This window comes from Ranitomeya imitator, chromosome 1 (assembly GCF_032444005.1).
Source record: "Ranitomeya imitator isolate aRanImi1 chromosome 1, aRanImi1.pri, whole genome shotgun sequence".
In the NCBI taxonomy this organism is placed as follows: Eukaryota; Metazoa; Chordata; class Amphibia; order Anura; family Dendrobatidae; genus Ranitomeya; species Ranitomeya imitator.
The window spans coordinates 198452160-198470956 of NC_091282.1; the positions used below are offsets into that span (position 1 = coordinate 198452160).

At 44.7% G+C, this 18797-nt stretch overlaps 2 protein-coding genes across 2 annotated transcripts; both read right to left on the minus strand.

Moving 5' to 3' along the window:
* Nucleotides 1-12242: 12242 nt before the first annotated feature.
* LOC138659598 (uncharacterized) lies at nucleotides 12243-14249 on the minus strand. Its single transcript, XM_069745920.1, has 6 exons — nucleotides 14236-14249; nucleotides 13688-13953; nucleotides 13490-13573; nucleotides 13316-13408; nucleotides 13165-13239; nucleotides 12243-12772 (listed from the first exon to the last, which is right to left on the minus strand). The coding sequence occupies exons 1-6, from the start codon at nucleotides 14247-14249 to the stop codon at nucleotides 12645-12647; spliced, it is 660 nt and encodes a 219-aa protein (XP_069602021.1). The 3' UTR covers nucleotides 12243-12644.
* A 2958-nt stretch (nucleotides 14250-17207) lies between these two features.
* Nucleotides 17208-18485, minus strand: LOC138665652 (uncharacterized). Its single transcript, XM_069753324.1, has 2 exons — nucleotides 18287-18485; nucleotides 17208-17927 (listed from the first exon to the last, which is right to left on the minus strand). Exons 1-2 carry the CDS (start codon nucleotides 18389-18391, stop codon nucleotides 17397-17399), a joined length of 636 nt encoding a protein of 211 aa, XP_069609425.1. The 5' UTR covers nucleotides 18392-18485; the 3' UTR covers nucleotides 17208-17396.
* Nucleotides 18486-18797: the final 312 nt, after the last annotated feature.

An 18797-nucleotide genomic window follows, 5' to 3' on the forward strand; every position in this document is an offset into this window, starting at 1 on the left:
GTATATACTCGAGTATAAGCTGAGATTTTCAGCCCATTTTTTGGGGCTAAAAGTCCCCCTCTCGGCTTGGGGGTCAGCAGGAGAGGGGGAGCGGGGCTGTGTAATTATACTCACCTGCTCCTGGCGCGGTCCCTGGACGTCCCTGCTTCTTCCAGCGCTGCAGCTTCTTCCTGTATTGAGCGGTCACATGGTACCGCTCTTTACAGAAATGAATATGCGGCTCCACTTCCCATAGAGGTGGAGCCACATATTCATGACTGAAAATGAGCGGTAACTGTGACAGCTCAATACAGGAAGAAGATGCAGCGCCGGGAGAAGCAGGGTCTGCGCCGAGAGCAGGTAAGTATACGGGGAGGGGAGCGCTGCGCGATATTTACCTGCTCCTCGCTCCGGTGCGGCTCCGTCTCCAGCGTCCTCTGGCAGTGACACTCAGGTTAGAGGACGCGGTGATGTAGTCAGTGCGCACCCTCTGCTGAGCATCAGTGCTGGAGACGGAGCCGCACGAGGAGCAGGTAAATATTGAAAGCGCTGGCGTCCTGAGCAAGAGAGGTGAGTATGTGATTCTTTTTTTATTGCAGCAGCAGCATTATATATTGGATAGCTTTATATGGAGCATCTATGGGGCCATAATGAACGGTGCAGAACATTATATATGGCACAGCTTTATAAGGAGCATCTATGGGGCCACAATGAACGGTGCAGAGCATTCCATATGGCACAGCTTTCTATGGAGCATCTATGGGGCAATAATGAACGGTGCAGAGCATTATATATGGCACAGCTTTATATGGAGCATCTATGGGGCCACAATGAACGGTGCAGAGCATTCCATATGGCACAGCTTTCTATGGAGCATCTATGGGGCAATAATGAATGGTGCAGAGCATTATATGGCACAGCTTTCTATGGAGCATCTATGGGGCCATAATGAACAGTGCAGAGCATTATATATGGGGCACAGCTTTATGTGGAGCATCTATGGGGCCATAATGAACGGTGCAGAGCATTCTATATGGGGCATAGCTTTATGTGGAGCATCTATAGGGCCATAATGAACGGTGCAGAGCATTCCATATGGCACAGCTTTATGTGGAGCATCTATGGGGCCATAGTGAACGGTGTAGAGCATTCCATATGGCACAGCTTTATGTGGAGCATCTATGGGGCCATAATGAACGGTGCAGAGCATTCTATATGGCACAGTTTTATATGGAGCATCTATGGGGCAATAATGAAGGGTGCAGAGCATTATATGTGGCACATCTTTATATGGAGCATCTATGGGGCCATAATGAACGGTGCAGAGCATTATATATGGCACAGATTTCTATGGAACATCTATGGGGCCATAATGAACGGTGCAGAGCATTATATGGGGCACAGCTTTATATGGAGCATCTATGGGGCAATAAAGAACGGTATGGAGCATCTGTTTTTATTTTTGAAATTCACCGGTAGCTGCTGCATTTCCTACCCTAGGCTTATACTCGAGTCAATAAGTTTTCCCAGTTTTTTGTGGCAAAATTACGGGGGTCGGCTTATACTCGGGTCGGCTTATACTCGAGTTTATACGGTAATTATTTTTGCATCGCTTTATTCTGAGAGCTATAACTTTTTATTTTTATGCTGATGGAGCTGTATGGCAGCTTGTTGTTTTGCGGGACAAGGTGATGTTTTCATCTGTACCATTTTTAAATACATCCATCTTTTTGATTGCATTTTATTATGTTTTATTGCACTTTTTGTTCGGCTTTATGATAAAGCATTGTTTTTTGGGCTCGTTTTTTAATTTTTTTTACGGGTTAACTAGTGGGCCAGTTTATAGAGCAGGCTGTTACAGATGTAGCAACACCAAATATGTGTACTTTTATTTTTTATTTTTTTGTTTACATAAATAAATGTTTTTTGGAAAAATATTTATTTTTTATTTTAAAAAATATTTTTACACTTTGCAATTTTTTTAAAAACTTTTTTACATCTAACAGTCAGGGAAGGAAGCATGCCGGCGCCTGCTCTCAGCAGGCGCTCACAAGCCACCTTCCTTGCAGGATCCAGAATCTATCCTGGGGCCAGGGGTCTACATGGTGACCAGCAGGACAACACAATTGCATTACGTTGTCCTGAGGGAAGCACACAGGGAACTGATTCAATGCGTAATGCTCTTCTATGCCATTGTCACTACTGACAATGGCATCAGAGGGGTTAAATGCCCATGATCAGTGCTAGCACTGATCGTGGGCTTTGCTGCGGGATTTCAGCTGTCACATACAGCTGACACCCACATCCCATCGCTGCAGCCCTCAGCATGAGGCTGCGTCATCATGCCACCGTACTAGTACTGCTGTTTGCGGGAATACAATTGATTAAACTCCAAAAAAGCATTGAAACATTTTTCTGCATTGAATTTCATTGATATCCATGCACTTTTACATTTTTCAGTTACACTACGTTTGAGTAATCTACCAAACAACTATTTAATTGCTGCAGGTATCCAAATTTTTCAATAAAAAATAAACTTGGCTTCAAGAGACCTAGCAATTAAAAAATACGTAAGACGTTTGTTAAGGGATGGGGACATGCTGATGATTGTGCATGCAGATGCCGTGAACGAGGGGCAGGTGCAACTGCACCTGTTGCTGGAGCACAAGAAAGACGCCCATCCATGACAAAGGTTCCTGTCCCACTTTGCAGGAAGGCATGGAACATCACTTCTGAAGGTAGAGCAGTGTGAACAGGTGGAAATTTGGATAGCAGATAATACCTCCAGAAGTCTTGCCATCACCACCCAATCTTCCACACATATCAGTCTAATCAGCCTTAAGTCTGGATCACTTAATCCTTGCATGATTCTTCTTGCTTCCCTCCATGTTGAGTCCCAGGAGATTATTAAGCCTACACTAGAACACTCCAAGGAGCTCAATTATTATTATTATTATTATACATTTTTATAGCACCATTTATTCCATGGCGTTTTACATGTGAACGCGGCAAATATAGACAATAAACATGAGTAAAACAAAGCACACACAAGTACAGGAGGAAGGAGGACCCAGCCCGCGAGGTCTATAGGGGATGGGTGAGGATATACTAGGAGAGAGTAGAGTTGGTTTAGCAGACAGAGGATCGCTGAAGGTTGTGGGCTTGTCGGAAGAGGTGGGTCTTCAGGTTCCTTTTGAAGGTTTTCGTAGTAGGCGAGAGCCTGATGTCTTGGGGTAAAGAGTTCCAGAGTTTAGCGGAAGCACGGGAGAAGTCTTGGATATGGTTGTGGGAGGAAGAGATGAGAAAGGAGTAGAGTAGGAGATTGTGAGATGATTGAAGGTTGCGTGTAGGTAGGTACCGGGAGACCATGCTACAGATGTATGGCGGAGATAAGTTGTGAATGGCTTTGTATGCCATTGTTAGTGCTTTGAACTGTAACTTCTGGGCAATAGGAAGCCAATGAAGGGCCTGGCAGAGAGGAGAGGCTGGGGAATAATGGGGAGACAGGTGGATTAGTCGGACAGCAGAGTTTAGGATGGATTAGAGTGGTGCCAGAGTGCTAGAGGGGAGGTCAGAGAGTAGGAGGTTGCAGTAGTCGAGGCGGGAGATGATAAGGGCGTGCACTAGTGTTTTTGTGGTTTCATGGTCAAGGAATGCATGGATCCAGGAAATGTTTTTGAGTTGGAATCAGCGTAGAGATGATATTGTAAACCGTGGGATTCTATGAACTGGCCAAGGCTGAAGGTGTAGATGGAGAAGAGTAGGGGTCCTAGAACTGTGCCTTGGGGAACACCGACAGATGGGGCGAGATGAGGAGGTGGTGTTGGAGAGGGATACACTGAATGTCCGGTCTGTTAGATATGATGAGATCAGGTTAGGGTCAAGTCTGTGATGCCAAGATATGAGAGAATCTGTAACAGGAGGGAGTGGTCCACAGTGTCGAAGGCAGAAGACAGGTCCAGGAGGAGGAGGACAGAGTAGTGTCACTTGCTCTTGGCGGTTAGTAGGTCATTGGTCACTTTAGTTAGGGAAGTTACAGTTGAGTGATGTGATAGGAAGCCAGATTGTAACTGGTCAAAGATGGAGCAGGAGGAGAGGTGGGAGGACAGTTCAAGATGGACATGCTGCTCCAGTAGTTTTGAGGCGTAAGGGAGAATGGATATCAGGTGATATCTGGACACAGAGGATGGGTCGAGGGGAGGTTTTTTGAGGTATGAATGATACATGTTTGAAGGATGAGGGGAAGACATCGTTCGTAAGTGAGAGGTTGAAGAGTTGTTTTAGGGTTGGGATGAAGACTTTGGTGAGGTTAGGGATGAGGTGAGAAGGGAGCGTGTCAAGCGTGCAAGTGGTAAGATGTGATCTTAACCTAATTTCTTGATTGTGAACTCTCAACCTGCATGCTCCAAGAGGGACAGGAGGACATGCTGTTTAGTGATGCACAAACCTTAGAGAAGCCATGGCTACAAGACCATGGTGGTGGGAAAGGCAAATTTGGGATAAGGAGGAAGATGATGATGATGAGACACAGTTGCCACAGTTGTTGTTAAGTCACGTGGTGGTGGAAAATAAGGTGGTGGATGACGAACAGTTCAAACTCTATGCCTCACCCTGCATCTTTGATGAGAAAATTAACTTTATTCTCCCACCAGCATTCGGTTTCAGTCATGGGGATGGTGCCAGTTCAGTCACCACTGAAACCACTGTAACCGTGCCCCCACTTTTGACTGGCACTAGCTCTACATTCAGGCCAGCTGTAAGTAAGGGCTGGGGGTGCGATTACAGCTGCCACTCTGTGTACTCAAAGAGGTAACAGAGCCAAAGCTGCCCTTGCCCCCATGAGTGAAACCAAATTCTGCCTGGAAGAATAAATTTCATTTTCTCCCCTCTGAATTCGACTGCATGCACTCGCCAGGCAGCATAATAATGCTGTTAACTTGCAGATTAACCGCATATCTGCAGGTTAGCAGGGTTATTTCTGGTGAGAGATTCCCTTTCACATAGCACCAAACATGTACCAATAAAAATGCTTGCCACTCTGGTGTAGAATGGCTTCAATAGCTAGTAATATATATTGTAAGGAGGCTAATGGCCGCGTAATCAAAGGGAGGTATGTGTCACAGAGATGGCTGCTCCCTGTGATGTAACCCGGAGCTTTTTTCTTTAGTGCACGTAAGCACTAGGATGTTTGGTGCACCTGGGTCCGGGTTATGTGTAGCACTAGCTATGAGAGATGGGTGGGTCTGGCTACCCACATACCTATCCTGTGGGTGTGGTTACAGCCTACATAATGGAGGCTTTTGTTTGGCACATGGTCTATGTCAAGGGAGAGAAAAGCCTTCCTGTGTGTGTGGCTCCAGAGTGAGCTTGTGTGCTGGACATTGTTCAGCCTATGTGCCCACAGGCCTAAGGGAGCAGAACCCGACTAAGGACATTTTGTGTTGTTTTTCTGGCTCTAAAGGCTGTTTACCTTTTGTTGTTGCTTAGGAGTTTATGGAGCAAATAAACCTGCACTGACTTTTTTAAAGAAACGGGCCTCCTGTCTTCCTCCTGCCGCACCTGAGTAATTACAATATCTACAGTTGGTGCTAGACTGTGGGCATCAGTCCAGGAGGTACCTAAGAGAACTACAGCAGGTGTTTACTGTGGATTGGCAGGTCCACGAACTCTGGACAGCTTGCTGTGGCTCAGTGGGTCCACGAACTCCAGGCGGTTTGCTGTGGATTGGCGGGTCCTCGAAATCTGCAGAGCTGAGCCATGCAAAGCTGTGAAGAGTGATGTGGAGCTGTGCAGAGACTTGCAGAGAGGTGCAGAGCATTGCCGATCTGTGCAGAGCCATGCGGAGCCGGACAGAGCCTTGCAGAGCAGTACGGAGCCTTGCTGTGAGGAACTGTTGGGGGTCAATAGACTGCCATGCACAGAGGGTGAGGGGCCTGAGAGGGCATGGGGAGTCCATGGCGTGCCCCCCAAGGGAGGATGGTTGCCCAAAATGGGTGGAGTCCCAAAAGTGGTAGTGACCCATACAGGGATGAGTGCCCAAAAAGGGGTTGATTCCCAAAAGGGGCGGTGACCCAAATAAGGGTGGTGGTCCAAAAAGGGAGTGACGATGAATGTGTCAAAAGACTGTTGCCATGAACAACATTTGAACAGCGCAGATCCGAGATAGTGCACTAACTATACATCTGACAAGAGGTCACAGAGGTGTACTGTAGAAGTCAATGGAGAGAGTGTGTCTGGTCTTCTAGATTCAGGGAGCACGGTGAACCTGGTGAGCGCCACACTCCCTGTCTATCTGATTATTATTGGATACCGTATGGTCCTAGTGGGTTCCCTGGACCTGGACGGGTGCTCCGGCTTATGAGTGCTGTCAGCCAACTTTTTGTTTCGTGGAAGGAAAATGGAAGTCAACTGCATCCACGGGGTCCCGAGAGATTATCCGGTGTCTTGGGTAATCATTGAGACACCCACGATTATTACCAGCCATGATGTCCCAGTAGTCCCGGACTTGCCATTCCCTATTGTAATAGGCCGGGACTTTAAATGGTTTTGGAACTTTTCCCACATATCATGCTTCAAACATAAAGATACCAAATGTAAATTATTGGTGAAGAATCAACAACAAGTTGAACACAATTGTGAAGTTGAACAAAATTTATTAGTTATTTTAAATTTTTGTGGAAATTCAAAAACTGAAATGTGAGCTGTGCAATATTATTTGGCCCCTTTACTTTCAGTGCAGCAAACTCACTAAAGAAGTTAATTGTGGATCTCTGAATGAATCTATGTTGTCCTAAATGCCTAATGATGATAAATATAATCCACCTGTGTGTAATCAAGTCACCGCATAAATGAACCTGCTCTGTGATAGCTTCAGGGTTCTGTTTGAAACACAGAGAGTATGATGAAGACCAAGAAACACAACAGGCAGGTCCGTGATACTGTTGTGGAGAGGTTTAAAGACAGATTTGGATACAAAATGATTTCCAAAACTTTAAACATTCCAAGGATCACTGTGCAAGCGATCATATTGAAATGAAAGGAGTATCATGCCAATGCAAATCTTCCCTGTCTGTCCCTCTAAACTTTCATCTCAAACTAGGGTTGAGCGACCTTTACTTTTATAGGATCGGGTTGGGTTTCACGAAACCTGACTTTTGAAAAAGTCTGGTCGAGTGAAATCGGCCGATCCTATAAAAAAGTCGGGGTCGGGGTCGGGGTCGGCCGAAACCTGAAACCCAATGCAGTGCATTGGGTTTCCATGGTTCCCAGGGTCTGAAGGAGCGGAAACTCTCCTTCAGGCCCTGCGATCCATATTTTAGTGTAAAATAAAGAATTAAAATAAAAAATATCGCAATACTTACCCTCTGACGCGCCCTGGTACTAACCGGGAACCTTCCTTCCTTAGAATCAGCCTTCCAGGACCTTGCGGTGACGTCGCGGCTTGTGATTGGCCACGCGGCCGCCCATGTGACCGCTCGCGCGACCAATCACAAGCCGCGACGTCACCGAAGGTCCTGGAAGGGCTGATTCTTAGGAAGGAAGGCTGTCGGAAAGAAGCAGGGCGCGTCTGAGGGTGAGTATATACCTAATAGGAATATACTCACCCTCGGACGCGCCCTGCTTCTTTCCGGCAGCCTTCCTTCCTAAGAATCAGCCCTTCCAGGACCTTCGGTGACGTCGCGGTGACGTCGCGGCTTGTTATTGGTCGCGCGAGCGGTCACATGGGCGGCCGCGCGGCCAATCACAAGCCGCGACGTCACCGCGACGTCACCGCAAGGTCCTGGAAGGCTGATTCTAAGGAAGGAAGGTTCCCGGTTAGTACCAGGGCGCGTCAGAGGGTAAGTATTGCAATATTTTTTATTTTAATTCTTTATTTTACACTTAAATCTGAATTCCGATACCAATTCCCGATATCTTAAACATATCGGGAATCGGTATCGGAATTCCGATTCTAGATTCAAAAGATCGCCGACTTCATGGCCGACCCCACACTGAGGTCGGGTTTCATGAAACCCAACCTTGCCAAAAGTCGGCGACTTTTGAAAAATTTCGACCCGTTTCGCTCAACCCTATCTCAAACAAGGAGAAGACTGATCAGAGATGCAGCCAAGAGGCCAATGATCACTCTGGAAGAACTGCAGAGATCTACAGCTGAGGTGGGACAGTCTGTCCTTGGAACAACAATCAGTCGTACACTACACAAATCTGGCCCTTATGGAAGAGTGGCAATAAGAAAGCAAGTTCTCAAGGATATCCATAAAAAGTGTTGTTTAAAGTTTGCAACAAGTCACCTAGGAGACACACCAAACATGGTGAAGAAGGTGCTCTGGTCAGATGAAACCAAAATCGAACTTTTTGGCAACAATGCCAAATGATATGTTTGGCATAAAGGCAACACAGCTTATCACCCTGAACACACCATTCCCACTGTCAAACATGGTGGTGGCAGCATCATAGTTTTGGCCTGCTTTTCTTCAGCAGGGACAGGGGAAATGGTTAAACTTGATGGAAAGATGGATGGAGCCAAATACAAGACCATTCTTGAAGAAAACCTGTTGGAGTCTGCAAAAGACCTGAGACTGGGATGGAGATTTGTCTTCCAACAAGACAATGATCCCAAACAAAGCAAAATCTACCATGGAATGGTTCACAAATAAATGTATCCAGGTGTTAAAATGGCCCAGTCAAAGTCCAGACCTCAATCCCATTGAGAATCAGTTTGAAGAGCTGAAAACTGCTGTTCACAAACGATCTCCATCAAACCTCACTGAGCTCGAGCTGTTTGCCAAGGAAGAATGGACAAGAATTGCAGTCTCTCCATGTACAAAACAGATAGAGACATACCCCAAGTGACTTGCAGCTGTAATCGCAGCAAAAGGTGGTGCAAGAAAGTATTAAGTTAAAGGGGACGAATAATGCTGCACGCCCCACTTTTCAGTTTTTGAATTTCCACAAAAATGTAAAATGTAAATAATTGGTATCTTTATGTTTGAAGCATGATATGTGGGAAAAGGTTGAAAAGTTCCAGGGGGCCGAATACTTTCGCAAGGCACTGTATATACTATATATATATATATATATATATATATATATATATATATATATATATATACCGTAATACTGCTTTACAGTATATAGCATAAATCACTGTTATCTAGGATCAGCAGCCTCTGGCGATCAAAGCATATGTGCCTCAAGACTACAAGTCTACATGGAGGCTGATGGCAGTTAGAAGAGCCGTGCATTGTGAATGCCACTTTATGAGAATAAAAGATTAACAGCCATGGGTGGAACTTAGGGGTTAATACTGTTAACCTCGTTGAGTAGTTATTATTTGAGCCTTTGTAGTATATACTCAGTCCTTGTATGTGGTTTTTGAAAAGGCTCCCCATTTATAAGACACAGTAACCATAAAAAGGAGGGAAGGGTTTTCACTATATAACTGTATAACTATATAACTATATATATATATATATATATATATATATATATATATATACAGGTCCTTCTCAAAAAATTAGCATATAGTGTTAAATTTCATTATTTACCATAATGTAATGATTACAATTAAACTTTCATATATTATAGATTCATTATCCACCAACTGAAATTTGTCAGGTCTTTTATTGTTTTAATACTGATGATTTTGGCATACAACTCCTGATAACCCAAAAAACCTGTCTCAATAAATTAGCATATCAAGAAAAGGTTCTCTAAACGACCTATTACCCTAATCTTCTGAATCAACTAATTAACTCTAAACACATGCAAAAGATACCTGAGGCTTTTATAAACTCCCTGCCTGGTTCATTACTCAAAACCCCCATCATGGGTAAGACTAGCGACCTGACAGATGTCAAGAAGGCCATCATTGACACCCTCAAGCAAGAGGGTAAGACCCAGAAAGAAATTTCTCAACAAATAGGCTGTTCCCAGAGTGCTGTATCAAGGCACCTCAATGGTAAGTCTGTTGGAAGGAAAAAATGTGGCAGAAAACGCTGTACAACGAGAAGAGGAGACCGGACCCTGAGGAAGATTGTGGAGAAGGACCGATTCCAGACCTTGGGGAACCTGAGGAAGCAGTGGACTGAGTCTGGTGTGGAAACATCCAGAGCCACCGTGCACAGGCGTGTACAGGAAATGGGCTACAGGTGCCGCATTCCCCAGGTAAAGCCACTTTTGAGCTACAGAGAAGCAGCACTGGACTGTTGCTAAGTGGTCCCAAGTACTTTTTTCTGATGAAAGCAAATTTTGCATGTCATTCGGAAATCAAGGTGCCAGAGTATGGAGGAAGACTGGGGAGAAGGAAATGCCAAAATGCCTGAAGTCCAGTGTCAAGTACCCACAGTCAGTGATGGTGTGGGGTGCCATGTCAGCTGCTGGTGTTGGTCCACTGTGTTTCATCAAGGGCAGGGTCAATGCAGCCAGCTATCAGGAGATTTTGGAGCACTTCATGCTTCCATCGGCTGAAATGCTTTATGGAGATGAAGATTTCATTTTTCAGCACGACCTGGCACCTGCTCACAGTGCCAAAACCACTGGTAAATGGTTTACTGACCATGGTATTACTGTGCTCAATTGGCCTGCCAACTCCCCTGACCTGAACCCCATAGAGAATCTGTGGGATATTGTGAAGAGAAAGTTGAGAGACGCAAGACCCAACACTCTGGATGAGCTTAAGGCCGCTATTGAAGCATCCTGGGCCTCCATAACATCTCAGCAGTGTCACAGGCTGATTGCCTCCATGCCACGCCGCATTGAAGCAGTCATTTCTGCCAAATGATTCCCGACCAAGTATTGAGTGCATAACTGAACATTATTATTTGATGGATTTTTTGTTTGTTATTAAAAAACACTTTTATTTGATTGGATGGGTGAAATATGCTAATTTATTGAGACAGGTTTTTTGGGTTATCAGGAGTTGTATGCCAAAATCATCAGTATTAAAACAATAAAAGACCTGACAAATTTCAGTTGGTGGATAATGAATCTATAATATATGAAAGTTTAATTGTAATCATTACATTATGGTAAATAATGAAATTTAACACTATATGCTAATTTTTTGAGAAGGACCTGTATATACACACATATACATATATATATATATAATAATAATAATAATCTTTATTTATATAGCGCCAACATATTCCGCAGCGCTTTACAGTTTATATATATATGTATATGTATATATATATATATACATATATATATATATATATATATATATATATATACACAGTTATATGAAAAATTTTGGGCACCCCTAATAATCTGAAGCTTAATGTTTTATAAAAATTGTTCTTTTTGCAACAGCTATTTCAGTTTCATATATCTAATAACTGTTGGACACAGTAATGTTTCTGCCTTGAAATGAGGTTTATTGTACTAAAGGTACCTTCACACTGAGCGACGCTGCAGCGATATAGACAACGATACGACCAAAAGGCGATCGCTGGAGCGTCGCTGTTTAGATCGCTGTAGAGACGTCAAACACACCAACGTTCGAACGATGCCGGAGCGATACAGTGACGTAACAGCGACTCACGGATCGTTGTCGCTGGTTGCTTGCTTCACGTCAAACAGCAGTGGTTAACGATCCGATGAATTGGCAGCGTAGTCAGATAGGTGTCACCCAGGTGGGTGACACCCAGATAGGTGTCACCCAGGATGTGACGTCCCGGCGTCTCAGAATATAAACCGCGACTCTACAGCGATTGATTCACATTGTTCGAGAGCTGCGTATGCCTGTTTTTCCCTGCATTTCTAGCGTCCTGTCCGGAACGATCCTTCTCCAGCTACGATCCTCTTCTACCGTGAACGTTCTGTTCGGAACGCCGTACTCCACTGCCGGCGTCTTCATCGGTTCTTTTATTGCTCATAAACGGTATGTTCAATTTTTTTTTTTTGTATAGTAATGGCTGTGTAGTAATGCTAGACGCAATGCTTATCTAAAGTATATGGTATAGTAATGTATAAAACATATCTGGCAGCTATCTTGTGCATCTGGTAAGCGGACACACAAGATGGAGGCACTTTCGGATGCAGTTTGCAAACTATTTGGCGCTGTGTAGCATTTTTTGCGCAAACTATATGGTAAGGCCAACCAACTCTTTTGTGTCTACCTTGGCTTAGCTGTCCCTGGCCTGCTCCGCAAGTAAATAAAAACAGCTCACAACTGGTAAACTAAATTTTTTTTTTTCACAAACTGACCTTATTTTTTTTTGATCAAGAGACAATCACTGTCACGCTATCTATATTCATCAAGTACGGTGTCAGAAAAATGAATTCATGATAAACATATACAGGCTCCTGAATTCACTATTTCTGACACCTGGCAGGTGAGCATAGATATGTACCGTGTGACAACCATTGTCCCCTCAATTTGTGTGATTATGGAGATGCATGTAATATTTTTGGCCCACCTCATATCTGTATACTACAGACACACCAAGCTGCAGTCTTTTCATTTTTAACTACTGGAGATATTATGTGGGCCAAAAAGTGTGTGTGGCGACGTTTCTTGGCGCACGGTGTGTTGCCGGTGGCTATAGACACAATAAACCAAACATAATTGTGTCAAATCAAACTTTTTTTATGTTGTTAACTGAAAAATAACAAGTAACAGAACAATATCCCAAACAATGAAAGAAAAAAAAAAAAAATCAGAACCTCCCACGCCTCAAGAGGTGTCGCAGCGTGCGGCCATGTTGCTGTACTTGTTGCAGCATGAGCGCTGCTGTCCGCTCCAGGCGGTCTTGCTTGGCCAGCAGCTCTCTCACGGTGTCCGGTTCTGTGATAGAAGAGGTTGGAGAATGGACAGTGATAAAGCTGCAACGGTGGCATGTGTTTACATAACCAGCAATTTTACCGTACCGTCAAAAATAACGATTTTTGTAACGATATCTTTGATTTCTGTGAAGTTGCAACGATATTGTTAACGCAATCGTTCTGTGTGACAGCGACCCAGCGACCACACAGTGACTTACCAACGATCACGACCAGGTCGTATAGCTGGTAATGATCGTTAGTAATTCGTTTATTGTAAAATGGTACTTGTAACTACACACTCAATTTTCTACTGCCCCAGAGGGCTTTTTTTAGGTTCAATGTTTTAGGGTCCGTTTAGTCGTTGTCAAATGTGACATCCCACCGATAACCCCCTCCCACTTTCTCAATACTTACGGAAAAGGGACGCCTGTTGCTCATCCGCAGAGCTGCTGACCACCCATCCCCTGGCTCGGGCCACAGCTCCTGCTGCTGAAAGGAAGCAAATACATATCTGGTTAACAATTGAACTCACTGTGGTGAAGCGCTCGCTGGTTTTGTCACTTACGAATGCTTGTCGCTGGAGAGAATGACGCCGACCCGGGGGAGGAAGATGGGTGTTGAAAGGGCGGGGTTGTGGCCTGCGGTGGGGTTACTGCACCTGTAATGTACACAATATTTAACCTCCCTACTAATGGCCCGTATGGCGTCATTAAATTCTAAAAAAGGGTGGTTAACTTACGTGACGACACTGGCTGTGGGCTTCCGCTGCTAGCCGCTGTACTGCTGGCTGCAGTGGGTGCTGTCCTCTGCCGGCGGCGTCTCTCTACACCCCAAAAAAAGACACGCAAGGTTTAGACACCAGAAGTACAGAGCTGTCGACTTAAATAAAAAATTAAGTAGGCGCCATCGCAATTGCCAGACATGAGGGGTAACTTACGTGACGGCCCTGGCTGTGGGCGTACGCTGCTGGCCGCTGTAGTCCTCTGCTGGCGTTGTCTCTCTATACACAAAAAATAAAGAAACACAATGTTTACACACCAAAGTACAGAGCTTCCGACACCCCCACAAATAACAAACCTAGGCCAGTGGCATAAAGGAATAAAATTTAAATTTAACTCCCCAAATCGAGGTACATATATAGAAGGTGGGAAGCGCCACACGGCAGTGCGAGTGTCCCTATTCCCCCCTCCCGATACTGTGTGTCTCCCAATTACACTATACTGTTACTTGCCTTGCCTGGTCTCTGCCCGCAACGTTGCCAGATAAAGTGGCTGTTTGTACCGGAGGTCGGCCCACTTTTTGCGTAGCTGCAGCGCACTGCGCCGGATGCCGAACCTCCGCTCCATCTTCTGGGCAATGTGGCGCAACACCTCATTCTTATGTAGATTTGGGTGTGCTGGGCGACTCTCCCGGCCCTCATAGTCCATGGCATCCATTTTTTTTACAAAAAAGCGGACCTCTGTCTGCCCCAAAGGAGGACATCGCTGTCTCGCCGCCATTTTAGCAAGAGAGACGCTGTATGGCACCACCCAGCCACGCCCAGAGGAGGTCCTTGATTCTACCGTTCTGGCGCGCAATTCGCAACGCTATAGCGTCTCCATTTATGCACACCGTCGCGGGTGTGACGTCGGCTCCAGAAGTCACTATTTGGCGTTCCCGTTATAAATCAGCAGCGCTCATCGTCCTGTTTGTTTCAGTGGATGGTACATTTAATGGAGGGTATCTATGGGGTATGGCTGTTGTGTTAACGTTGCTTACAATTAGCCATGTATATCTCTGTGTATGTATATATGTATGTGTGTGTATGTATGTGTATATATATATATATATATATATATATATATCTATATATATATATATATATTTATATATATATATATATAGTACCTTACATCCTATGTTAACATTTTTGTCAAATGGTGCAGCATCGGTGACGCAACGGAGAATGCATTACAGTATTGGATGTCTTGTGTAAGTTTTGAAAATTATATGTAGTAATTTTTTTTTTTCTTTTTTCCTTTCTCAGGTTGCCATGTCTCATTCGGATGTACCTGTGATTGTTGCGGCCGCGTTATTGGTAGAAGCTCACAACCAGCTGGAGGTTCAAGCGCGAAACAATCGTGTAAAGCGTCAGCGCCGCATGTGGACCAAACAGTGGCTGCAGAAGAGGAATCAATTGTCCCATATGGGCCTTATAAGGGAACTGCAGGATAACAACCCGCATGATTTTCGTAACTACCTGAGAATGTCGGAGGACTCATTTAATGTCCTACTTGCAGCTGTAGAACCTTATATCAGGCGGCAAAATACACAGATGAGAGCAGCTGTCCCTGTGGATGAGAGGCTGGCTGTCACGCTGCGTTTCCTGGCGACTGGCAGGTCTATGCAAGACTTGCATTACAGCGCAGCTATATCCCGATCCCTACTCAGCGTCATCATCCCAGAGACATGCAAAGCTATTGTCTCAGTTTTACACCGCAGTTACATGCCTTTCCCACAGACCCCGGATGACTGGAAAGAGATTTCTAGGGGATTTGAGGAGCAATGGCAGTTCCCGAATTGCGGTGGGGCCTTGGATGGCAAACATGTACGCATCACCCAACCACCACACTCTGGCTCCTTTTATTATAACTATAAGGGATATTTCAGCATAATTCTCATGGCCCTCGTAAATGCTAACTATGATTTCATAAGTGTGTCTGTTGGGATTAACGGGAGAGTATCCGATGGAGGAGTTTTGGAGCACACAGATTTTGGGGAACGCTTGAAAAATAATAAACTTGCCTTGCCGCCCAACAGTGACACAACAGAAAACATGAACTTTGTCTTTGTCGGAGATGAGGCTTTCCCACTGCATCCGAACCTTTTGAAGCCCTTCTCCCAGAAGACTCTGACACCGGAACGACGAATCTTTAATTACAGACTTTCAAGAGCTAGACGCGTTGTTGAAAATGCATTCGGAATTATGGCAAACCGATTTCGGGTTTTCCACACAGCACTAAACATGAAACTAACGTCTATTGACTCTGTGGTGCTTGCTTGTTGTGTCCTCCACAACTTTCTACGTCGCCGTGATGCCACTGCATACAGCCCTACACAGTATGTAGACTCTGTGGACCAGGGTAACGGAGATGTAACCCAGGGCGAATGGCGTCTAGACGCGCACAGGGTTTGTGGTTTGGAAAGTCTGGGTTCTGGAAGGTACTGTGATGATGCAACTAATAGCAGGGACAAATACTCTGACTTTTTCAATGGGCCAGGGGCTGTCCCATGGCAGTATCAACAGCTGTAACGTAACTGTTGGCATAACTTATACCATGTATTATGGATGATATTGTTGGGGGGTTCAAGTGCTCTTGTGTAAAAGTGCTCATTTTTAACAATTTTTGGATGACCCATGATACTCCTTTTTCTGTAATAAATGTGAACATAACGATATATCTATTTGTTATTTCTTATTATTTTACATACATACCAATACATACCAATAAACATATATATCTATGAACATACTCTACTTCTGTATCAATCATATGAAACCTGTGAGTCTTCAGCATCCTATGCACTAGTGATTTCCTGATGTGTGTGTGTATATATATATTAGTAGATGTTCACCATATTCTAAAGGTACCTTCACACTCATCGACTCTGCAGCGATACCGACAATGATGTCGATCGCTGTTTGGTCGCTGGAGAGCTGTCACACAGACAGCTCTCCAGCGAGCACCGATCCAGAAGTCCACGGGTAACCAGGGTAAACATCGGGTTACTAAGTGCAGGGCCGCGATTATTAACCCGATGTTTACCCTGGTTACCGTTGTAAATGTTAAAAAAAAATTACAATACATACTTACATTCACGCTGTATAGTCATGTCCCTCGCCTTCAGCTTCCAGCACTGACTCAGCGCCGGGCGTAAAGTACAACGGTGATGTCAACGCTGTGCTTTACTACCGGACGGCGCTCACCAGTCAGTGCGGGAAGCCGAAGGCGAGGGACTTGACCATACAGCGGGAATGTATGTACTGTTTGTTTTTTAAACATTGACAACGGTAACCATGGTAAACATCACGTTACTAAGAGTGGCCCTGCACTTATTAACCCAATGTTTCCCTTGTTTCTTGTGACGACATCGCTGAATCGGCGTTACACATGCTGTGTGTAACGCCGTTTCAGCGATGTCAGCGGGAGATTCAGCAACCACAAAAAGTGCTGTACTTTCCCCAGCGACCAATGATCTCCCAGCATACATTACCGTCACACAACAATTTAGTTAACGATATCGTTGCTACGTCACAAAAAGCAACGATATCGTTAACAATATAGTTATGTGTGACGGTAATGTATTGGGTATTCTAGCATTCGCATGTCCCCGTCGCATATTGCCCAGCAACGTAGTATATTGACCAGCGGCGTCATTTATTGCCAAGCCAAAGAGACACGTAGTACATACACAAATTTAAGAAACCAAAAATTTTATTATTTGTATTAAAAATTTTATTATTTGTTATTACAATACTTTTTTAATGTTGATGAGGCATAGGGGATTAATGACCGGGTGCCAGGAGGATGCCTGCAGGGGAGAAGGCATAGGGGATTACTTGTGGAGCATCTAAAACACAAGTCTCATTTATTTAAACTACAACACTACAAATTTTGGTAGTAAGTGTCCATCTCACTGTAGTGGTGCGTGGCTATAGGAGGTCCTTGTGATAAGTCACCAAAAGAAGGGGGTGCAGGTGGTGTCCGGAACTGAGAATTATGTGGCCCAGGTCTGCGGACAGGAGTGCTGTGCATGGGCTCCTGTTGGTGTCCCCAATAAAAATGGGCACTGGGCTGACGGACGTCAATGCTCAATGTTGATGTGTCGCATAGTTTTCCTGCGGCTGCCGCGTTCATAACGTCAAACATTATTCTCTCCGCGTGAGATCTTTGGGTATCATCCAGTCTGTTTAAACGTTCCTCAACCAAGGATGCGAATGGGGAGAGTTTGGTTGTGACGTGCTTGGACAAGATGCTGTTGGCCACTGCCAGGAGATCCACAGGTGTGGCTGCTGTTGATTTTCTTTTTCTAGATGGGCGCAGTGGACATGTCTGCTCCTCGACAGACGGGCTACTGGAGGACTGAGGGGACTGGACATTGTTCGCTTCCGTTGTTTCCCGCTGTTGCAGAGGCACCTGCAATTACATGAAAAAGAAAAATTTAAAATAAATAACATACAAACGACTCTGCCACACAGCCCTAGAGAGCCCACACCTCCCCAAACACCTCTATGCCCATTGGAACCTATGAGGAACAGTTACCTGGGTTAAAAAACAAAGGGGTTAAAGAGCTGTGCAGAACTACATTGGCCGGCAATACTGTACGAATGTGCGGAAGACACAATATGTTAATTACGGACACAGGAAGTGGCAGCTGTTATCATCAGGGGGATTAAACATGAACAACGTGACTCACTATTACTGGAAGCCATGCAGTCTCATAAACATACAAGACACACGGCATGCTACAAGAAGGGAAGCTTGGGGCTACTTACATGGTCGTCAGGAGACTCAGGCAGGATATCTTCGGGCGATGGCTCACAAAGGCTAGTCACAGTCTGGCACGGGCGAGGGATTTCTTGGTCTCTAGTGAATGCCATCAGGTCGTAATACCACAGCCTGGGCACATAGACTTCCTCAGTTCCGGCCCCAGACTTCTTAGAATTTTCCACTTTGTTGACCTCTTTTTTGAAAACTGTGCAGAGAGCCTGGATCTTTTTCCTCACAATGTTTTCATCCACGGTCTCTGTGGGATGATACTCCCTGTAGACGGCCACCAGCTTCTCATACGCTTCTCTCTTCATGTAACGGTTGCTATAATCCTTAGATTTTATCTTCCACAAACAGGGCAGGGAGCGGTACATCTCTATGAGTGCCCGAACACAGTCCTGCTCATTTGTAGACATCTTTAAAAAATAAAAAAATAAAAGTTAAGAAACAGCAAAAAATAAAAGTTTGATGAGCCGTATGCCGTTCCTATTGTTATCAGTCATTTTTTGTATGGGA